Source organism: Gymnodraco acuticeps, unplaced genomic scaffold (assembly GCF_902827175.1).
Source record: "Gymnodraco acuticeps unplaced genomic scaffold, fGymAcu1.1, whole genome shotgun sequence".
In the NCBI taxonomy this organism is placed as follows: Eukaryota; Metazoa; Chordata; class Actinopteri; order Perciformes; family Bathydraconidae; genus Gymnodraco; species Gymnodraco acuticeps.
Window position 1 is genome coordinate 207849 of NW_022990629.1, and position 22655 is coordinate 230503.

At 47.0% G+C, this 22655-nt stretch overlaps 1 protein-coding gene across 5 annotated transcripts in view; it reads right to left on the reverse strand.

Annotated features, from left to right (window-relative positions):
- Window positions 1-22655, reverse strand: part of LOC117554700 (sodium- and chloride-dependent betaine transporter-like) — a 74282-nt gene that overhangs the window by 36673 nt on the left and 14954 nt on the right. For 4 of the 5 annotated variants that reach the window (XR_004570307.1, XM_034229178.1, XM_034229175.1 and 1 more), the window contains exons 3-6: window positions 22132-22266; window positions 20548-20685; window positions 17420-17531; window positions 17166-17298 (exon numbers count right to left, since the gene is read on the reverse strand). Coding sequence is in view for 4 of the 5 variants with exons in the window: in XM_034229178.1 (XP_034085069.1) it covers window positions 17166-17298; window positions 17420-17531; window positions 20548-20685; window positions 22132-22266 (518 nt within the window). In the remaining variant the exon portion in view is untranslated. The remainder of the gene's footprint in view (window positions 1-17165; window positions 17299-17419; window positions 17532-20547; window positions 20686-22131; window positions 22267-22655) is intronic. The other variant, XM_034229177.1, reaches the window with a different exon arrangement.

Consider the following 22655-nt stretch of genomic DNA (forward strand, 5'->3'; position numbering starts at 1 on the left):
TCGTTGTCAACATGAATATTAAAGTCACCTACGATAACTACTTTATCTGTTTTAAGTACCAAAGTTGATAAAAAACGTAGAGAATTCTGATAAAAATGTGGAATAATGACCTGGTGGACGGTACACTGTAACAAATAAGATTGGCTGCAAAGTTTTCCAGGTCGGATGCGTAAGACTAAAAACGAGACTTTCAAAGGAAGTATAATTTAATTTTGGTTTAGTATTGATAAGTAAACTTGAGTCAAAGATTGCTGCAACGCCACCTCCTCAGCCTGTGCCTCGAGGAATATGAGTATTGATATGGCTGGGTGGAGTGGCCTCATTTATGCTGACATATTCTTCATGTCTCAACCAAGTTTCAGTGAGACCGCATATATCAATATTATAATCTGATATTAAATAATTTACCAATATTGCTTTAGATGCTAGAGATCTTATGTTTAAGTGTCCACTTTTAATCTTCCTGTTTTGTTGCACTGTAGTAGTTGTTACATTTACCTTTTTACATTACATTACATTGCATTTAGCTGACGCTTTTATCCAAAGCGACTTACAATAAGTACATTCGACCAGGAAGACACAACCTTGAAGAAAACAGAATCATATAAGTACATCAGGTTTCATAGAGCCAAACATTTCAGGTGCTACTCAACTGGCTATAGATAAGCCAGTCCTTTATTAGTATATAAGTGCTTTGTTAATAATTATATCGCTCGAAGTGGAGTCGAAAGAGATGAGTTTTCAGTCTGCGCCGGAAGATGTGCAAGCTATCTGCTGTCCTGATGTCAATGGGGAGCTCATTCCACCATCTTGGAGCCAGGATAGCAAACCCACGTGTTTTTGCTGATGGGAACTTGGGTCCCCCTCGCAGCGAGGGTGCAGCGAGTCGTTTGGCTGATGCAGAGCGTAGTGCACGCGCTGGGGTGTACGGTTTAACCATGTCCTGGATGTATGAAGGGCCAGATCCATTCGCAGCATGGTAAGCAAGTACCAGTGTCTTGAAGTGGATTCTAGCAGTTACCGGAAGCCAGTGAAGGGAGCGGAGGAGTGGAGTGGTGTGGGAACATTTAGGAAGGTTGAAGACCAGACGAGCCGCTGCATTCTGGGTGAGCTGCAGAGGTCGGATGGCACATGCAGGTAGACCAGCCAGGAGGGAGTTGCAGTAGTCTAGGCGTGAGATGACGAGAGCCTGGACCAGAACCTGCGTCTCTTTCTGTGTCAGCTGGGGACGTATCTTCCTGATGTTGTAAAGCGTGTATCTGCAGCAACGGGTTGTAGCAGCGATGTTTGCAGTGAAGGACAGGTTGTTATCTAGGATCACACCCAGATTCCTTGCAGTCTGAGTCGGGGAAACAACACAGGTGCCGATGTTGATAGTCAGGTCAAGAGTGGGACAATCTTTTCCCGGAAGGAAAATCAGCTCAGTCTTGTCAAGGTTGAGCTTGAGGTGATGAGCAGACATCCACTGAGAGATGTCAGCTAGACAATCAGAGATGCGTGCGACGACCTGGGTCTCTGAGCGGGGAAAGGACAGAATTAATTGGGTGTCGTCAGCGTAGCAGTGGTATGAAAAACCATGCGGGCTAATGACTGATCCGAGCGAGTTTGTGTACAGGGAGAAGAGGAGGGGACCAAGAACAGAGCCCTGAGGGACCCCTGTAGTTAATTGACAAGGGTCAGACTCAGACCCTCTCCAAGTTACCCTGTAGGTACGGTCTTTGAGGTATGAGGTGAGGAGGGAAAGTGCAGAGCCTGAAACTCCAAGTTCTTGGAGAGTGCAAAGGAGGATCTGATGATTCACCGTGTCGAATGCAGCAGACAGGTCCAACAGGATGATAACAGAGGAGAGGGATGCTGCTTTGGTAGTGTGCAGTTCCTCAGTGAAAGCAATGAGAGCAGTTTCTGTGGAGTGACCTGCCTTGAAACCAGACTGGTGCGGATCCAGAAGGTTGTTCTGATGGAGATAACAGGAGAGTTGTTTAAAGCCAGCGCCTTCAAGTGTTTTAGACAGGAACGGGAGTAGAGAGACAGGCCTGTAGTTTATAACATCAGACGGGTTGAGAGTGGGTTTCTTTAGGAGAGGGTTTACTCTTGCCTCCTTGAGACTGTTTGGAAAGTGACCAGAAGTTAGAGAAGTGTTGATGAAATGGGAGAGAAACGGTAGAATATCAGGAGCGATAGTCTGAAGGAGGTTTGAAGGGATAGGGTCCAGAGGACAGGTGGTAGGGCGGGCAGAGGTAATGAGGGTAAGAACCTCACTTGGAGAGAGAGGGGAAAAGGAGATTAGTGTGTGGGTGGAAGGAGGGTCTGGTGACCCAGCGGTGAGTAAAGGTGAGTCAGAAAAAGAAGAGCGAATATCAACCTTTTTTTCAAAGTGGGTAACAAAGTCGCTTGACAGAAGTGAGGAGGGGGGAGGGGCTTTTGGAGGGTCCAAGAGGGTGAAGAAGATGGAAAATAGTTTTTTGGTATTAGAATAGGAAGATTGGATCTTATCTTGAAAGAAAGTGCTTTTTGCCTGAGAGATCGAAGCAGAGAAAGAGGAGAGGAGAGCCTGATAGGTTAGGAGGTCGTCACAGTGTTTGGATTTCCACCGTTTCCGCTCTGCTGCCCTAAGGACGGTTCTATTAGCACGCAGTGCATCATTTAGCCAGGGAGCAGGAGGGGACTGACGAGCCTGCCGAGATGTGAGAGGACAGAGAGAGTCCAGAGAGGATGAGAGAGTAGAGAGGAGAGTTTCTGCAGCAGAGTTTGGAGGCAGGAGTTGGAACGAGTCAGATGAAGGGAGGGCTGAGAGCACCGATGAGGCAAAGGTAGAGGGGGAGAGGGAACGAAGGTTACGGCGGACAGGTGCAGGATGAGAAGAGATTAGTTTGTTATGTTTGGATAGGGGTAGAGAGAATGAAATGAAGAAGTGATCGGATGTGTGGAGCGGGTTTACAGAGAGGTTAGAAGTAGCGCAGTTCCTTGAGAATATGAGATCAAGGACATTGCCAGCTTTATGAGTTGGTGGGGAAGGAGACAGTGAGAAAGCAAAGGCGGTTAACAGAGATGTTAGTTCGTCTATCTTCCCTGTCTGGAGGTTGAAGTCTCCGAGAAGTACAGCGGGAGGACCAGTTTCAGGGATGTGTGAGAGGAGATGATCTAATTCCTCCAAGAAGTCCCCCAAGGCGCCTGGTGGACGGTAGAGAACAACCATGGTTAACTGTATAGGATGGGTTACTGTGCCGGCATGGAATTCAAAGGAGGAAGGAGTGAAGTTAGGTAGCTTGAAGAGGGAAAAGCTCCATTTGGGAGAGAGCAGGAGACCAGTGCCACCTCCTCTGCCAGTGGGTCTGGGTGTATGGGAGAAGGAATATGCTGTGGAGAGAGCTGCTGGGGTGGATGTGTTGAATGGAGTAATCCAGGTCTCAGTGAGAGCAAGGAAATCCAGGGACTGCAGGGAGGCGTAGCCAGAGATGAAGTCAGCCTTAGGAACAGCTGACTGGCAGTTCCACAGTCCACCTGAAACTAGATGTTAGATCTCAGTGGAGCATGTGGGATAGATGAGAGCAGGCCGGTTATAGCGATTAGGAGATACACGGGACCAGTGATAATTGCGAGAAGACACATGAACAGGAATGGAGAAAATACACATGATTATAGCCTGATGGGCTAGAAAACTAAAGAAAAGAAAAATAAGACACCAGCGGTAATTAGCTGAATCAGAGTAGGATTTGCCTCCTCTTTGCCTCCCTCGTGACTCCAGCAGGACTCCAATGTCTTTGTCAGTGTTCGGCTGTCTGACGCTCCAGGAAAGAGCTACCTATAATGGACGCCTGATTGCTGAGTTCTCACAGCTGTGGGGCCACGCCCCTCTAATTAGTTAACTCTCTACAGCTGATGGGCGACAGCAGACTGGCCCTGCCTATATTGTAATGCAGGCTTGAGTGCCCACTGCGACCTGTGTAACAGGTTCCCTTGAGCAGATCTGAGATTTAAAATCTCTCAAAAGCGCCGTTTTAGCTACAATAACTACAGAACAATTATACAGAGTAGAATAAATGAAACAGAGAAGTCTAATTAAACAAGAATATAACTTACAGTGGTTGCTGCGTCAATAGGTATTGTCGTCACCCGGTCGAGATGCACACCGAGTTCATCAGATTTTAAATGCGGTATTTGAATGCTTTTTAGCTGGAAGATGACTAATTTACGCTATTGTGCTTCACGCAATCAGCAGACTGGCCCTGCCTATATTGTAATGCAGGCTTGAGTGCCCAATGCGACCTGTGTAACAGGTTCCCTTGAGCAGATCTGAGATTTAAAATATCTCAAAAGCGCCGTTTTAGCTACAATAACTACAGAACAATTATACAGAGTAGAATAAATGAAACAGAGAAGTCTAATTAAACAAGAATATAACTTACAGTGGTTGCTGCGTCAATAGGTATTGTCGTCACCCGGTCGAGATGCACACTGAGTTCATCAGATTTTAAATGCGGTATTTGAATGCTTTTTAGCTGGAAGATGACTAATTTACGCTATTGTACTTCACGCAATCAGCAGACTGGCCCTGCCTACCTTTATTAGGTTATTATGTATGAAACCTCTATTAGGTTTTACTTTAAATTGTCCTTGGGCAGACACACACACACCATTAATATTGGGTATTGTAAGGGAAACTTCTGCAGCAATGGAGAGTCAGGACTCAGAGAGACACAAGGAGAGTTGGAGCTTTGATGTCAAACACTGGTGGTTTATTACAAGTATTGGCCGGAGAATTTCACATCACAAGTCACAGCAGCCAGAGGTTCTGACTCCACGGGTGGGTTGTGTGACGAAGGTAACTTTGTCACTGATGGCTTCGGGCCTTGCATATGTGCACATGTGTATACAGTTTATATTATTTATTGATGTAATGTTTATTGTATTTTATTTTGAAATGTGTTCCCCTTTCCCCATGTCTGTTGCCATTGATTGTGTGCACCTGGTGCTCTGTGGTGTCTCCTCCCCCCTCACCTGTGTCCTGTTGGGTTGATTGGGTTGGGCATTTAGGCTCTGTGGTTTTGCTGTTTGGGGGAGAGTGTGTGTGAGATCCTTGTGGCAGCAGGCTGTGGTCAGGGAGAAACAGCAGAATTGAGGCTGTGTGTGTCAAGTGTTCCTGAATTAATAAATGCCCACACCTGGTTGTATTTTGGACGTTCTGCCTCTGCCTCCTTGCTTGGTCTGGCCGCTCAATTGTCAGCTTCACAATTGGTGTCAGAAGTGGGATTGACCAAGTGAGGAGGTGAAAATGCTGGAGGAGAATAACCACAAGTTTGAGGAACTAACGGAGATGATGATGTTACTCATGCAGTCTCAGGCAGCCGGAGAGCAGCAGTTTTTACGGATACAGCAACAGGTCTCTGAGATAGAAGAGGAACGGAGACTCCGGAGGCAAGATGGCAGATTGGCTGAGGAGCTCGACCGCATCAACGTCCAGTATGGGGACCGGACCCAAAGAGGGGAAAAAGTGATGCAGCAGATTAAAGAGTACCACATGGAGCTTCGGGAGCAGGACCGTAGAAAACAACAGGAGGAAGAAACATATAAGCGGGAGGAGCTGGTAAAAATCCTGGAGGAGAATAACCGCCAGATGAAGAGGGAATTTGAGCGAGCGGCCGCTAAGAAGCTGGAGAAGGTGAACATCAGCCTGCAGCGCAGCACGGAGGAGAAGGAGGAGCGCGAGAGGGAGCTCATCCAGATGAAGCTCATCCAGATGAAGCAGCAGATAGCCTTTCTGATGCAACTGCAGCGGTCCCGGGCGGATCCCACTCAGCTAGAGAGGCCGCAGTCCCGGCTCTCTAAGAAGAAACTGGCAGAGGAGGAGCGGCTGAAAATGGCTGAGAAAATCCGTCAGGAGAGAGAGCGCGTCATGCAGCAGAAACAGCAGGAGCGCCGGGAGAGGAAGAATCAGATCCCGAAGAGGAAGAAAGGGAAGCTTCCTGTCGACTTCACGGCCCCCTCTGAGAAAACCCGGCTGCACAAGGGGAAGCAGGTTGTTGCCGTGGGGATAGACGTCCCAAAGGTAACCATTTCAGACACTGAAGCAGACAGTACAGCTGAGACAGAGAAGCTCCTGGTTGATGAGCGTGTCAGGAAGGGGTACGATGAGGATCCGGTGCAGAGGCTGGAGAAGGTCAGAGCCACTCCGCACATAGAGGAGTCCAGGAAACACCGGGCGGAGTGGAGACCCATGGAGGAAAGCAAAATGGCCAAGGCCAGAGAGCGATGCAACCATGCGCATCGCGCGGTGGTCCCTTGCCTTGCAGCCTTCCAACTTTGCGGTTAAGTACCGGCCAGGGAAGTAAAACCGGGTGGCTGACTGGTTGTCCCGAAGCCGAGACTGTTAAGACACTGTGCTTCCTGGGGAGAAGGGTAAGGAAATGTAACTTTGTAACTGATGGCTTCGGGCCTTGCATATGTGCACATGTTTATACAGTTTATATTATTTATTGATGTAGTGTTTATTGTATTTTATTTTGAAATGTGTTCCCCTTTCCCCATGTCTGTTGCCATTGATTGTCTGCACCTGGTGCTCTGTGGTGTCTCCTCCCCCCTCACCTGTGTCCTGTTGGGTTGATTGGGTTGGGCATTTAGGCTCTGGGGTTTTGCTGTTTGGGGGAGAGTGTGTGTGAGATCCTTGTGGCTGCAGGCTGTGGTCAGGGAGAAACAGCAGGATTGAGGCTGTGTGTCATGTGTTCCTGACTTAATAAATGCCCACACCGGGTTGTATTTTGGACGTTCTGCCTCTGCCTCCTTGCTTGGTCTGGCCGCTCAATTGTCAGCTTCACAGGTTGCCGCATCAATTCTGCAGCGCCTCTCTCTCCCCAAAACATATTTTGGGAGATAGACTAAACAGCTGGGCACCCTGAATCACTTGCGTCTAACCCTTAATGGCCTCGAAGCCAGCGTTCTCACAACCGTAAACCATTTCGTGACCGAGAGTTGACCGGTCATAAACTGGTTTATCAAGATAGCTGGAGCCTCCCATTCCTTAAGAGAGATAACAGACTCAGGGTTGCTCATAAACATCAACAGGCGAGAATTATTCCCTCACAGGTATTTTATTGGAGAGAGCGCAGAGAAGCGTGTAAGACTGCGACTCTGCCTCCTGGTCTCAACTCTAGTTTGTCATGGATTGAGGCAAGGCAATTTTATTTATACAGCACCTTTCAGCACGCGACAATTCAAAGTGCTTTACAAACAGCTCAATTAAAAGCAGCGGCAAATAGATATGTTTTTAGTCTGGATTTTAAAATAGGAAGTGTTTCAGCGGACGTGCATGATTCGGGTAGTTTGTTCCAGATTGTCGGGGCATAATAGCTAAACGCTGCTTTTCCATGTTTAGTTATTATTCATGGAACAGAGAGCAGATCCGACCCAGAGGACCTGAGACTCCTGGATGGTTCATAGTTATGCAGGACATCGTTTATATACCTCGGTCCTAAGCCATTTAGTGATTTAAAAACTAGCAATAGTATTTTAAAATCAATTATTTGGCAAGTGTAAAGACTTCAGAACCGGACTGATGTGAGCCACTCTTTTAGTGTTTGTGAGGACTCGAAAATAAATGTGGGTGTCGTCTGCATAGATATGATGGCTTAGATTGCTGTTTTTAATAATTTGAGCCAGTGGTAGCATATAGATATTAAAAAGCAAAGGTCCTAAGATGGAGCCTTGAGGAACCCCGCATGACATATTTGTCAGGGTTGATTTGTAATTGCCTATTGAGACAAAGTTTGTTCTGTCCTTTAAGTAGGAACTAAACCAATTTAGAACTGTTGCTGAAACTCCCACCCAGTTTTATAGACGGTCTAGCAATATGTTGTGGTCAACAGTATCAAAGGCAGCGCTGAGATCTAATAGTACTAACACTGATATTCTGCCACTGTCTGTGTTCAAATGGATGTCATTTAAGACCTTTATGAGATAAGTCTCAGTGCTGTGGTTTGGTCGAAAGCCCGACTGAAACACATCAAACCCGTCAGTTAAAAACATGAAATTACTCAACTGTTGAAAAAAATCAATTTGCTTAAAAAGGGAAGGTTTGATATTGGCCTGTAATTATTCATTACGGTTGCGTCTAGGTTATGCTTTTTTAGAAGCGGTTTAATTACCGCAGTTTTCAGGGCCTGTGGAAATACACTCGATTGAAGAGACTTGTTTACTATGTGTAGTATATTTGAGGCCAAGCAATGAAAAACAGTTTTCAAAAATCATGTCGGGATAATATCGAGGCTACAGGAGGAGGATTTCAGATGTTGAATAATGTCTTCCAGGTCGTTAGCATTTATTAGACGGAATTGTGTCATGATGTCTGAATTGACTTTAGGTGGACACAGGGACAAAACATGTGCTGTACTTGATACAGAGGAACTGACTGCTTGTCTAATTGTCATGATTTTGTCAGTGAAGAAGGAGGCAAAATCATTGCAGGCCCTGGTGGATAAAAATTCAGAAGCTACCGACACTGGGGGGTTTGTTAGTCTGTTGACGGTAGCAAACAAGGCACGTGATTTGTTTTTATTGTTGGTAATGATGTCAGAGAAGAACGATTGTCGTGCCTTTTTATTTCCTGGTTATATATTTCCAAGTGAACCTGGAGATTTGTTTTTCTCCACCTGCGTTCAGCTTTTCTGCATTCAGTTTTTGCTGTTCTCACGGTCATGGTTTTTCTCCATGGAGATATTTTCTTGCAAAAAACTTCCTTTTTTTATTGGAGCAATGGTATCCATGACATTTGTTATCTTATAATGAAAATGATCTACTAGCTCATTTTCTGAGTAGTTAGCAAGGGCAGTAGAGGGAGAAGAAAGCTGAGCAAACATTTCCTGTGCATTTTCAGATAAGTGACGTCTAGTGGTTACCTCTTTCTTAGCAGTTGTTTGGACGGAAATAGAGCTCTCAAAGAAAACACAGGAATGGTCGGAGAGCGCAACATCAGTCACCACAAGCTTAGAGATGTTCAGACCCTTTGATACAATTAAGTCCAGGGTGTGCCCCTTATTGTGCGTCGGACCCTTCACATGCTGAGTCAGTCCATCATTATCCATAACACAAAACAGTTCTTTAGCCCCTCTGTCCTGAGGGGTGTCAACATGGATATTAAAATTGCCAACAATAACTAGACGGTAGGGGTGTAACGGTTCACAGAAGTCACGGTTCGGTTCGTACCTCGGTTTGGGGGTCACGGTTCGGTACGGGTTCGGTACAACAAGAAAAAGCAAAAAGAAGTCGCAAATGCATTATTCCAGGTTTGTTATTTATTTTTGAACAGTAGTGCAAGTTTCAGTTTAAAAATAAGGAACTCTAACATTTTGAATAATTAACTGTATTAAACAGTTAAAAACAAGCCACAAACAGTACCACACACACTCAGATGGCCATATTATCTATAATGGCTGATGTCAAACAAAAAGGTTTCATCAAACTAAAAAGAATGTCTTGAAAATATTACATCATAAATAATAAAAAAGTGTTTCAAGAGCGCATAGTCGTTGAAAAACATATGCCAAAAGCTTCCGTTATTTATTTTGGTCTCACGGCTTTCATGTCTATTGGTTTATTAAAAACAGCGGGGATAAGCTGTTGAACTGCTGTTGTCTTTTGCCGATTGGCAAATCTGGGTGATGCCTTCTGATATGATTTAGCATGTATGGCGTGTTCAATTAGCATACCGCACCGCTATCAAACAACACCGACACACCGTCCTCGTCCGATCCACCACTCGCACACTTCATCGTTATTGTAGTCCACAGGGAACCCGAAATGTTCCCACACAGCTGATTTAAAAGAAGCAGGTGGGTTCTATTTCGTATATGGCTTCGCCCTCTAAGGCTATCGCTATTGGGTTATCCCTCTGCGCCCCCGCGCATCACTGAAACACTTGTAGTCCACGCCCACCCGCTAGGTGGGCCCCACCCTCGGGCTTCCTTCCGGTATAAATAGGAAGGAGGCCCGGCAATCTGCTCCCTCTTTTCTTCAGCAAACCAGCACAGTTACTGAAGCACAGCCTACCTAGGGTCAGAGCACGCATACGCGGCTCTAAACCAGCAGGTAGCATGCACACACTGCGCTCGTCTCCCCTCGGGCGATAGGAAGCGGAGAGCTGACGCTCTTGCTGCTGTGGCCGAGGAGGACGATCGGCCCGTCCAGGCTTACGAGCCCGCGGACGGGGCCTCGTGTCCCTGGGGCCGAGTGCCGGGCAGGAGTCCGAGGAAAAAGGCAACTCCTGCCCCGTCTCCCTCCACAGTTCGGTTCTCCCCTCCCTCCTCTCCCCCGGACGGGGGAGACAGAGTCGGAGCAGGGTGCCAGCTTGGTGGCCGAACATGCTTTCCCCCTCTCCGTCACCACAGCGCGGCGGCGAATAACATCGCGCGGCTCTCCAACTCGGTGGGCACACTGGTAGAGCGGTCCACCACCGAGGCAGAGGAAATCAGCAAGGCGGCCAGCACGGCGCTCATTCTGTGCGCGTCCGTCGCTGTCTCCCAGGTGAGGATTTCCGCGTGGGTGACACAGATCCAGCGCCACCTTGGGCTGAAGTATAGGCGTCTGTTACGGAGACGGCCAGAAAAGTGCTACTGGACGCTCCAATCAGCCCGGACGGGCTGCTCGGACCCCAGTTCCACGCCATGGTGGAGTCCATGAAGACGGCTGCGGTACAGGCGGACGGCATTCGCCAGCATGTACAGGTGGCCGCAAGCGGAGAGACGCCCACAGCAACCGCCTCGGCGTCAGACTCGCCCTTCGGCGGCTGCAGGGGCTCCATCCCACGTCTCCACTCCCCAGCTACCCCAGAGACAGGGTCTCCCGGTGGCGAGTCAAAGGGGAGTGAGGCTCCCCCGCTCCTGGTCTAATCCGCGAGAGCCTCCGAGGAAGCAGAGCCGGAAATTAAGCCGGCTGCCACTAATCTGTTGATTAAGTAGACAGCAGGGCTCCCTGCAGAAGCCTGCTGGTTTTAACCTATCGGTTAATAACCTGCAGAGCTTGCGGCATTCCTCTGTCCAAGATACGCCTCCTACACACGGTCATAATAACCCATGAGCGTCGTTTTAACGCCTCATGTGGACAGCACTGCACACACCTCCACTCATCCCCTGAGCGTGTACATGCCTCATGATGACAGCCGGAGTGAAACGCAGCGTGTGGAGGCTTCCTCGCAGCCCTTTCGCGGCTGCCACTAATCTGTTGATTAAGTAGACAGCAGGGATCGCTGCAGAAGCCTGCCGGTTTTAACCTCGGTTAATAACCTGCAGAGCTTGCGGCATTCCTCTGTCCGAGGTACGCCTCCTACACACGGACGCCTCATGTGGGCAGCACTGCACACACTTCCATCCATCCCCTGAGCGTATACGCGCCTCATGATGAGAGTCGGAGTGAGACGCAGCGTGTGGAGGCCCCGCGCAGCCCGTTCGGTCCCAGCCCACCTGGGGTTGCCTCACGCCCTGTGTAAACCAGCTGCCTATAACCTTTCGGTTAATAGCCAGCAGGGCTCGTTGCTAAAGCCTGGTTTTAACCTGTCAGTTAATACATTTCAGAGCGCGCTAATTAAGCCGGCTGCCACTAATCTGTTGATTAATAGACAGCAGGGCTCGCTGCAGAAGCCTGCCGGTTTTAACCTATCGGTTAATAACCTGCAGAGCTCGCGGCATTCCTCTGTCCGAGATACGCCTCCTACACACGGTCAAAACCCATGAGCGCAGTTTTAACGCCTCATGTGGACAGCACTGCACACACCTCCACTCATCCCCTGAGCGTGTACACGCCTCATGATGACAGCCGGAGTGAAACGCAGCGTGTGGAGGCTTCCTCACAGCCCTTTCGCCTCACGGGCAATGGCGGCGAGGGCAATGGCGTGGCTCGTCACCAGGACGACCATTACGGCACATCACAGAGAAGCCAGAACGGGGGAAAGAGCAGTATTCCAGGCTGAGTGCCCCCAGCGACAGCGCCCGCAGCGCCACGGCGTCAGGGCTCGCTGCAGAATTCTGCCAGTTTTAACCCCTGTTAATAACCTGCAGAGCTCGCAGCATTCCTCTGTCCAAGATACGCCTCGTACACACGGCCTTAATAAACCCATGAGCGCCGTTATAACGCCTCATGTGGGCAGCACTGCACACACCTCCATCCATCCCCTGAGCGTGTACGCGCTTCATGATGAGTCGGAGTGAGACGCAGCGTGTGGAGTCATCCCGAGAACAGTGGCTTGCGCTCCAAGCAGAGCTACGGGAACTCCTGTTGAAAGAGGCTATTTCCAGGGTTCCCCAAGAGGAAGAAAATCAGGGCCAGCTGCCTCCAATCTGTTGATTAGTAGGCAGCAGGATTCGCTGCAGAGGCCTGGTGGTTATGACTTTTCGGTTATTAAACCACAGACCTCGCGGCATTCCTCTGTGCGAGATACGCCACCTACACACGGTCACAATAAGCCCATGAGCGCCGTGGTAACGCCTCATGTGGATGTCACTGCACACACCTCCACTCATCCTCTGAGCGTGTACGCGTCTCATGATGAGTCGGAGTGAAATGCAGCGTGTGGAGGCCTCCTCACAGCCCTTTCGCTCTAGGCCCACCTTGGGTTGCCTCACGGGCAGCGGCGGCGAGGGCGTGGCTCGTCGTCATGACGACCACAACACATCTCGAGCATGTGCACCCATTCTCAGAGTGTTTCTCGGAGTGGCAGCGTGTGTGTCTGATAGACAGATGGATGAGCAGGCTGATCAGCAGAGGGGACACCCTGCAGTTCGCCTCCCTCCCCCCCACAGTTCAATGGGATACAGGAAACACTCCTGTCCTCCCAGAAGCTATGTCTTGCGCTCCAATCCGAGCCGCTGGAACTCCTGTTGAAAGAGGATATTTCCAGGGTTCCTCAAAGGGAGGAAAATCAGGGGTTTTCACCCGTTAATTTTCTAATCCCGAAAAAGACTGGGGCAATGAGACATCCTCGATCTGACAGTATTCCACATGCTGACGATCAAACAAGTGCTAGAATGTGTTCACCAGGACGACTGGTTCACTTCCACCTGAAGGATGCATACTTCCACGTACCCATCATCCCGAAACACAGGAAATTCCTGCGGTTTCTCATTTCAGGGAATATCAGACCAGACAATCGTCTGCCGTTCGGATATTTCCTGGCTCCTCCCATTTTTGTGTAGAGAAGGCTGGAGCCGCTACACAGAGGAGGGATGAGAGTGTGGTTTCCTCTGGACGACCTGCTATTTGCTGGCTCGCTCCAGGGAGGAAGTCGCTTTACAGACGGTACATCTCGTATCGCATCTGTCAAAGCCTGGGTTTCATAATAAATTGGAAGAAGAGCTGTCCTCTTCCCTCTCAGACAAACGGTTATCTGGAGTGGAATTAAACTGCCGGAGGAGAAACTGACAGCTCTCCTCCGGCATGTCACAACCCACACAGCCCTCTCCGTGACGCAGCTGCTCGGCGTTGGCGTCAGCTGGTCACGTGGTGATCCCCTTGGGTCTCTTCCAAAAGGGGGACACTCCAGAGGTGGTTCATTCACTGCAGAAGCCTGCTGTTTTTAACCTATTGGTTTATAAACTGCAGAGTTCGCGGCATTCCTCTGTCCCAGATATGCCTCCTACACACGGTCATAATAAATCCACGAGCCCTGTTATAACGCCTCGTGTGGACAGCATACACACACCTCTCATTCTCTGGGCGTGTACGCGCCTCATGATGAGAGACGGAGTGAAATGCAGCGTGTGGAAACTCCCTCGCAGCCCTTTTGCCTCACAGGCAGCGGCGGTGATGGCGTGGCACGTCACCACGACGAACATTACGGCACATCACAGAGAAGCCTCTCCCCCCAGCAGTTCCATGGGATACAAGAAACACCGTCTTCTTGCGTAAGGTCATCACAACTCTTTTAGGTCAAGAGTGATCACCCTGGCTGGCTTATTCCCCCCTCCTTACAGGTCGGAGGAAGAAGCCACGTCTCATCTCCTCTGTCCTGTGCGCGCGCTGTCCTGCTATGTGGCGCGCACGGCGGCCTGGCGCCGTTCTCAGCGCCTGTTTGTGCACTATAGAGAGCGCTCGATCGGGCAACCTCTGTCTGCACAACGGCTGTCACACTGGCTGTGTGAGGCTGTGTCACAGGCATATGTCTCCTCTGGGGTGGAGCCCCCGGAGAGTATCAAGGCGCACTCCACCAGAGGACTTTCCTCCTCCACGGCGTTGCACAGAGGAATGTCAGTGTAAGATATTTGCACTGCTGCATCTTGGTCTTCCCCCTGTTCATTTATTCAATTTAATTTGAGGGAGGTCTCCCATTCCTCTCTGACGCACCCTGTACTGGGTGTCCTGTCGGAGTGAGTGACGTCAGGGATCCAGCGGTGCGCCTCTCTCCTGCCTCTCGGCACGCGGAGAGCGGCCCTTTTCCCCTCGTATGAGAGGGATGTTACCTTTACTCTGACACACTTCGTACGGAGTGCCTGGTCAGAGTGAGTGACGTCAGGGATCCAGCTGTGTGCTCTCCTACCTGTCTGACACGGAGAGAGCGGCTGTTCCCCCTCTATGATCGCAGGACAAGGTGGGACCTTCGTCTCTACTTTCTCACAGCGGCCGGTATGTATTGTTCCCAGCCTTCACCCCTTCGGGAAGATAGGCATGTTTTGCTATGTTCCAGGGACGGTGATGCGCCATTACGCATGGCACAACAGGCAGGGGGGTGTTATTGAGCAGGTGTGTCTGTGCTTCTAGTGCCGGGCGGACCCAGTGGGGCGCAGACTACATCATGCTTCGCCCTTAACCCAATAGCGATAGCCTTAGAGGGCGAAGCCATATACGAAATATAACTGAGGTTACCTACTGTAACCCAGCTTCTATGAGTAAATGGCGCAGCCCTCTAAGCGCTGGGTCCCACTGGCTCTACGAATAGCTGAAGAAAAGTTATTTTGTATGGGAGCAGATTGCCGGGCCTCCTTCCTATTTATACCGGAAGGAAGCCCGAGGGTGGGGCCCACCTAGCGGGTGGGCGTGGATTACAAGTGTTTCAGTGCTGCGCGGTCGTTTAAGGGCGGCTGGCAAACAGCTTTTAGGTGCAATACCGCCCCCTGGCTTATATATAGTGAAGTGGATACTGCCCTGAATGAGACTTTTTTCCCACTCGTAAAAAAAAGGCGTATTCGTCGTGTGACTGCATGTGCCGAACCGTGACGGTACGGGACGAATACGGATACCATTACACCCCTACTAGACGGTCAAAGTCAATACACACTATAGACAACAATTCGGTAAAATCATCAAAAAAGCTTGCATAGTATGTGGGTGATCTATAGATGTTTAGGAAAAGAGCTCGAGAGGAGCATTTCAGCTGAAGGGCCACATATTCAAAAGAAGCAAAGTTTCCAAACATAGTCTGCTTGCATTGAAATAAATCATTAAACTAAATACTACTCCACCCCCTTTCTTATGCAGTCTTGCCTGACTCATAGAACTAAAGTTAGGAGGGGTTTATTCTATAAGAACAGTTCTGCTGTTGTTTTGGTCTAACCAAGTTTCAGTTAAAAACATAAAATCCAGATTATGCTTGGTGATAAAATCATTGATTACAAACGATTTACCTGCTAAAGACCTGACATTTAATAGAGCCAGTTTAAGTGTGTTTGATGTACTATCACTCTGATTGTTTGTGATAGACCGTGGAGTACGTGGAATCACTGTTACATTCGATACATTTAAACATATGCTTTTGGATTTTCAGTTTTTAACCTGAGTCATCAACCTTCTGTGGATGTTGGTTATAACAGAAATGGGTCGCTGCACTGGTATAGAAGCCTCTGGTCGTTGGGTGGCGCCAGAGAGCGAGATGGCAGGTGTCAGCGGCATCAGTGAAGAAAAGTTGCGGGTAGAAAAGTTTCTAGTAGTCAGTGTTATTGTGCATGACCCTATCCAGTTCTGCTGTGGTACTGAATTGTCATGTCTGTTTAGCAGTGGAGACAGCATAACATTTGTTATGTCACTGCTCGGCTCTTGGTAGTTCAGGCATTTATCAAACCTGGCAACCCCGGGTTTCCTGGCAGCTGTCAATCAAAGTCCAGTGGCTCCGCCCCAAAGTGCCAGAAACTTTTCACGCGCGCGTAGACAGACTCCGCGAGGCTGACACTCCCGCGAGCAAGCAAGAGGGCTGTCTCTCTCGCGAGCGAGCGCAGAGCCGCTCGCGGGCGCAGAGCCGCTCGCGGGCGCAGAGCCGCTCGCGGGCGCAGAGCCGCTCGCGGGGGTTTAATCTGCGCGCGAGGGTCATTTTATGCGCGTGTAAAAGCACATTTTCCGCTCGTGAGTAGCTTGTTTTACGCGCGAGAATATTGACCCAAATCTGACTCCATAAGAGCCCTCCTCACTGTTTTCCAGGCACACTATTCACGAGGTAAGCGTGTCTGAGTGTGCCCTACCAGCCAGGTAAACTGCGGCCCCGACTTCTCCCTGGGCACAACCGGAGGAGAGGAGGTTGCGGTGCAGTGGCTATTAACCAAAAAAAGCCGCTCCACCCACTGTACCAAGAGAGTCCAGTAGAGGAGCCTGTTTGAGTTATAACGATGGGTTACGTATTGTAACCCTAGTTATATAAGCACAGGCGGAGCCCTCTACTCGGGGCCCTGTCTGTTCTATGCTGCTCGCTGAAGAGAAGTGTAGGATGACAGCCAGGAGGCGAGGCCGCCTTATATACGGTGGGCTTGCGCGCGCATTCAGGTAGGTCCCCCTCAGGGGGCCGGCTACGGTTATAGATATCTCAGTTGATGAATGCTTGCATAGTATGGTTGAGAGGTAGTACCCATAGAGTCCAGTAGAGGGCTCCACCTGTGCTTATATTACTAGGGTTACAATACGTAACCCACCGTTACATCCACAATGCAAAAGTGCCTACCAACCATGACAACAAAGGTTACGCTACATCGTTAGCCGCACTGTTTAAGTAAATAGGTTGTGATCGCTATCTTGTAAAGATGGCCGACTTGCTGTTGATGACATCACAATCCCATGCCCTGTTGCTCATCTATTGCTAATATTGACAGATTATTTTTGTCTTTAAGGTTTTTTCCAAGAAGAAAAGTTCTCAATGGCATTTAACTACAAACCAGGTTGTAGGAGATAGTTTTGGCCCATGAATCCTCACAAAAATATTCACAAACCTTCCCTGTGGAACGGACCCCTTTCCAAATGCAGAAGTAGCAAACAACCCAGACAGCCAGGAGACACAGCAGCACCTCCCACTGCACTCCACCCAACTCCTCTATCCCCCCAGACATAGACAACACGCCTCTCCTGCAAGGGGACACAAGACAGTCAATGATAAGTGCAATAAATCACAATATACTTTAAACATGATCCATTGCTGCTGCTCTACGTAATTTATTATGAGCTTCACGGGACAACATTGACTCACTCCCAGAACTCAGAGACTGAAGACTTGGTGAGATTTCCAGATGTCCAGTTTACTGACTGGTTGCCTCTGTGTGTTTGAGTAGAGTTTAAGGAGGACAGGTCCACACATCTGTCTGTTAGTTGGAAAGCAAATCAAAATGTGGTTAAAGTGAAAATCTTTATATCAGATGTTAGTAAAATGGTCACTCATTTGGTTATTGTTTTTAGTCATGAAACACAGCAATGTGCCAACAAGGCAAGGTAGAAGGTTGGTACAGCACATTATACAGTATAACAAATTCAAATATTTAAAAATATATATGCTTTGAAAATCTTGTACAGTATGTGTGAGGAAATGCATTCTACACATCACCCACAGATGACCATGCAGACCCGGTCTTAACTCTGTCACCTTTGAATTACTCAACTATCCCCGCAAATATAAGCTATATATAATAATGAATTAAAATGTTAAACATTTATGCAGTGTAATATCAGAATCATTTGCGGTCTTTGTCTCCAGGACAGTTGATGTGAAGAAGATATCAGTCAGTTAGCAAACAGATCAATACGTTTGCAAACCTTATTCAAAATAATTATTTGCATTTAGTTATTCTATTGTCTAGCTCTCTGCTAACCATGTGTTTCTCTTGGAAGATATTCATATTTTGACATTACATTTAATTTCACGGTACATCATAATTTATAAGCTAAATTAGCTTTTGTCTCTCTTTCTCAAAGGTTAGCAAATTGGTAGCTCTGGGTGAAAAGTTAACGTTTGCCAAAGTAGAACACGTTTTGATCAAGTTGCTTTTTCCACATTGTTTCATAGTTTGTTAAATGTATGTTATTGTGTGCCGCTCATGTTTTGTGCATAATTTGTGGATATGAGTTATTTTAGAATTTGACAGTTGACTTCCTCTACCTTTTTGTTCTCTGGTAAGTTTTCCGTGTGTTGAAAGTGATACAAAAATGTTTCATGTCATTGATTTCCATCATGTGACCAGGGTGATCATTTATAAAACATGAAATCAATCTGATTATTACCATAACATTTATGTAAAGGAGACCGTGTCTAAAAAGAGCTCTTGAAGAATAATATATTTGTCAATAAAGGAAAAGGTAGATGCTTTTGCACCCAGGTGTACATAGTCAACAATGCTATTTGCCCCGTGGCAAACATTAGATTTGGTTTTGAATGCATGTATAGATATGCAAATGTAAACATTGGTTGCGATTGCTTGTTTAGGTAATCGGAACATCAGAGATCAGTGTTATTTTGGATTTTACAGACCAACCAACCTAACCTAATCTGGGATTGTAGATACTAGGCACCTACAGTGGGGCAACAAAGTATTTAGTCAGCCACCAATTGTGCAAGTTCTCCCACTTAAAATGATGAGAGGCCTGTAATGTTTCATCCTAGGTATACCTCAACTATGAGAGACAAAATGAGAAGAAAACAAATCCAGAAAATCACATTTTCTGATTTTTAAAGAATTTATTTGCAAATTATGGTGGAAAATAAGTATTTGGTCAATAACAAAAGTTCATCTCAATACTTTGTTATATACCCTTTGTTGGCTATGACAGAGGTCAAATGTTTTCTGTAAGTCTTCACAAGGTTTTCACACACTGTTGCTGGTATTTTGGCCCATTCCTCCATGCAGATCTCCTCTAGAGCAGTGATGTTTTGGGGCTGTCGCTGGGCAACACGGACTTTCAACTCCCTCCTTTTCTATGGAGTTGAGATCTGGAGACTGGCTGGCCACTCCAGGACCTTGAAAAGCTTCTTACGAAGCCACTCCTTCGTTGCCCGGGCGGTGTGTTTGGGATCATTGTCATGCTGAAAGACCCAGCCACATTTCATCTTCAATGCCCTTGCTGATGGAAGGAGGTTGTCACTCAAAATCTCACAATACATGGCCCCATTTATTCTTTCCTTTACACGGATCAGTCGTCCTGGTCCCTTTGCAGAAAAACAGCCCCAAAGCATGATGTTTCCACCCCCATGTTTCACAGTAGGTATGGTGTTCTTTGGATGCAACTCAGCATTCGTTCTCCTCCAAACACGTCTAGTTGAGTTTTTACCAAAGAGTTCTATTTTGGTTTCATCTGACCATATGACATTCTCCCAATCCTCTTCTGGATCATCTAAATGCTCTCTAGCAAACTTCAGACGGGCCTGGACATGTACTGGCTTAAGCAGGGGGACACGTCTGGCACTACAGGATTTGAGTCCCTGGCGGCGTAGTGTGTTACTGATGGTAGCCTTTGTTACTTTGGTCCCAGCTCTCTGCAGGTCATTGACTAGGTCCCCCTGTGTGGTTCTGGGATTTTTGCTCACCGTTCTTGTGATCATTTTGACCCCACAGGGTGAGATCTTGCGTGGAGCCCCAGATCGAGGGAGATTATCAGTGGTCTTGTAGGTCTTCCATTTTCTAATAATTGCTCCCACAGTTGATTTCTTCACACCAAGCTGCTTACCTATCGCAGATTCAGTCTTCCCAGCCTGGTGTAGGTCTACAATTTTGTTTCTGGTGTCCTTTGACAGCTCTTTGGTCTTGGCCATAGTGGAGTTTGGAGTGTGACTGTTTGAGGTTGTGGACAGGTGTATTTTATACTGATAACGAGTTCAAACAGGTGCCATTAATGCAGTTAACAAGTGGAGGACAGAGGAGGCTCTTAAAGAATAAGTTACAGGTCTGTGAGAGACAGAAATCTTGTTTGTTTGTAGGTGACCAAATACTTATTTTACAGAGGAATTTACCAATTAATTCATTAAAAATACTACAATGTGATTTCCTGGATTATTTCCCCCCATTCTGTCTCTCATAGTTGAAGTGTACCTAGGATGAAAATTACAGGCCTCTCTCATCTTTTTAAGTGGGAGAACTTGCACAATTGGTGGCTGACTAAATACTTTTTTGCCCCACTGTATTAGTCAATAATTAATTAGGATGTTTCCGGCATACAATAAATACAGTTGGTCGGGGTATGGGTGTGAAGATCCGAATAGCTGCTGTGTGACAAATCTTACCTGGGTGCAAATAGACTGTAGAACAACAGCTGACTGGCACTTCTAAAGAAGTAAGTACTTTAGGACCTTTTAACTCGCTGTACGTCCACCCATACTTCCCCTATACAGACCTGTGTTCCAGGGATTGTTGCAGGTGGCCCAGGGCAGAGGGTCTCTGAAGCAATAGATGAGGTAGAGGAGGGCCCAAGCCAGGATAATGGTGTAGACTCGGGAATAAAGTTGGATCACTATATAAGAATAGCCAGCACCTGGAGAGACAGAGAGATCATCCGAAATACCCTCGGTTTAAGCTGTAAAGAATATGTGTAAAGAAGCCGGATATAAATTAATCACGGCAGCGTTTAGCTGAGTTTCTGCTGGTAGACAGCCTTCTCTTCACATAGCTCACTGCTTGCATGTGGACGCTCCAAAGGGGCGTGGCCAGCAGCAGCTCGGTTACATTTAAAGGGCCAGACCCAGAATCAGCACTTTAGTAACAGGGCTGAAATAGAGTGGTATGAGGCATGTTACCATGGGTGATCTGTTTCGTATTTTGAGTAAAACACTTCAGAGACATATTTTGTATAGATATGGTCTTATAATATTGTTCAAATATAGCATAATAGGTGACCTAAACTCAGAAAACATCAGATTTAAAGGATACAAGCTTGTTAATGTATCTCCCCAAATACAGGCCAGGAAAAATAAACAAGGGTGGATAAACTGCAGCTGCCTTTGATATAATGGGCTTTCATAATAACCGTGATCTACATATCCATCATTTACATTTGATGAATTGCCATTTTCACACGTTTTTCTCATTGATTTCTCGACCAAAGTGTTATTGTTCTAGGGCAGTGACTGTGAGTGTGTATGTATTATTGGCCTCATTCAATCATCAGAGCTGAGGCTTTGTATAAGTGCAACAGGAGTGCAATATTTACATTTTAAGTACTGTACAGGCCTAAATGAGGACCTAGATTTTAGACTTCTTTTGTAAACAATCATTTCCGTGGCCCATTCCACAACACCATGCCCAAATGCAAGAGTCCTAATGGTAGAATACCACTATAAAATGGTCACATGTTCCATGACATTTGTCTTTCCTGAGAAAAATGTCAATGCCAAACAAAACAGAGATTGTGCTTCAGAGTTTTTTTGTTTTGTCTCAGAAGTCCACTGTGGCTGAAAACAAGGTTAACAGGAAAAGTCTGTACATTCATTAATATGTATTCATGTGTGAAGAGTCCATACTGTATGACGTATAAAATATGATATTTGGTTGAATAACAATGCTTTAGGCATGTAGAGTCTGTATTATATTATTGTTCTTAATTCACATACAGCTGTGGGGTCAATATTAACAAAACACAATGATTATGATTCCTGTTTCTTGTAGTGGTAGGATGGGGTACGTTCACGAAGTATGGCTTCAGGGATTTTCATTTTAGAAAACTTGGTGTTTCCTGAAATACATTTTCAGTTCTAGCCAGTTTTAAATTACATAATCCCTAATTGTCTAGTTGCCAGCTCATCAGCTGAAAATGTTATAAATGGATTCAGTATCGTATTGTCAACATAGGCTATTATGCCATTAAGGCTAATTAACCCATTTTATGCTAATTGTGCAAATTGCCCAACATGTGCAAGTTAATATCCGGCAGTTTGTGCTGGGGACCAGTACTATACATTTTTAAAATAAAACTTGTGGTTACCCTGTGCCAGGGGGCAGAGCTTGCTCCAGCAGGTCATGGCGCCCTCTTGTGTGTACTGACCAATCGCGGTCTCCATCAGGTAAAGCGGCACGCCACACAGCAGGGCAAATAAACAATACGGCACCAGAAAGGCACCTGAACACACAGAATATTCACACCTGAGACTATGACATGGATGTTCAGTTTTGATGTTCCCCTACATTTAATAATAACCATGAGAAGGACAGATTCTGCATGAATAAAGTGATAATTAAATGTAGATGGACAACAAATATTACTGTTATGGTGCGTTCACGCCGCAAGCGGCTGTCAGCTGTGTTTCCTCGCCTCATAGAGTGGCGAAGTCCCTCCCCTTCCGGTGGACCTCCATGGGACTTTATTTCAGAAAAAGTATGTATTGAAGTCAATGGAGAGAGAAAGATTATCTTTTGATCGCGTTTGAATTGTGCAACGAATTACACATATGATGTTTGTCAATTTAAAAGATCATTTTGCAAGTAAAAAAAAAGAAAATGTGTCGTAAA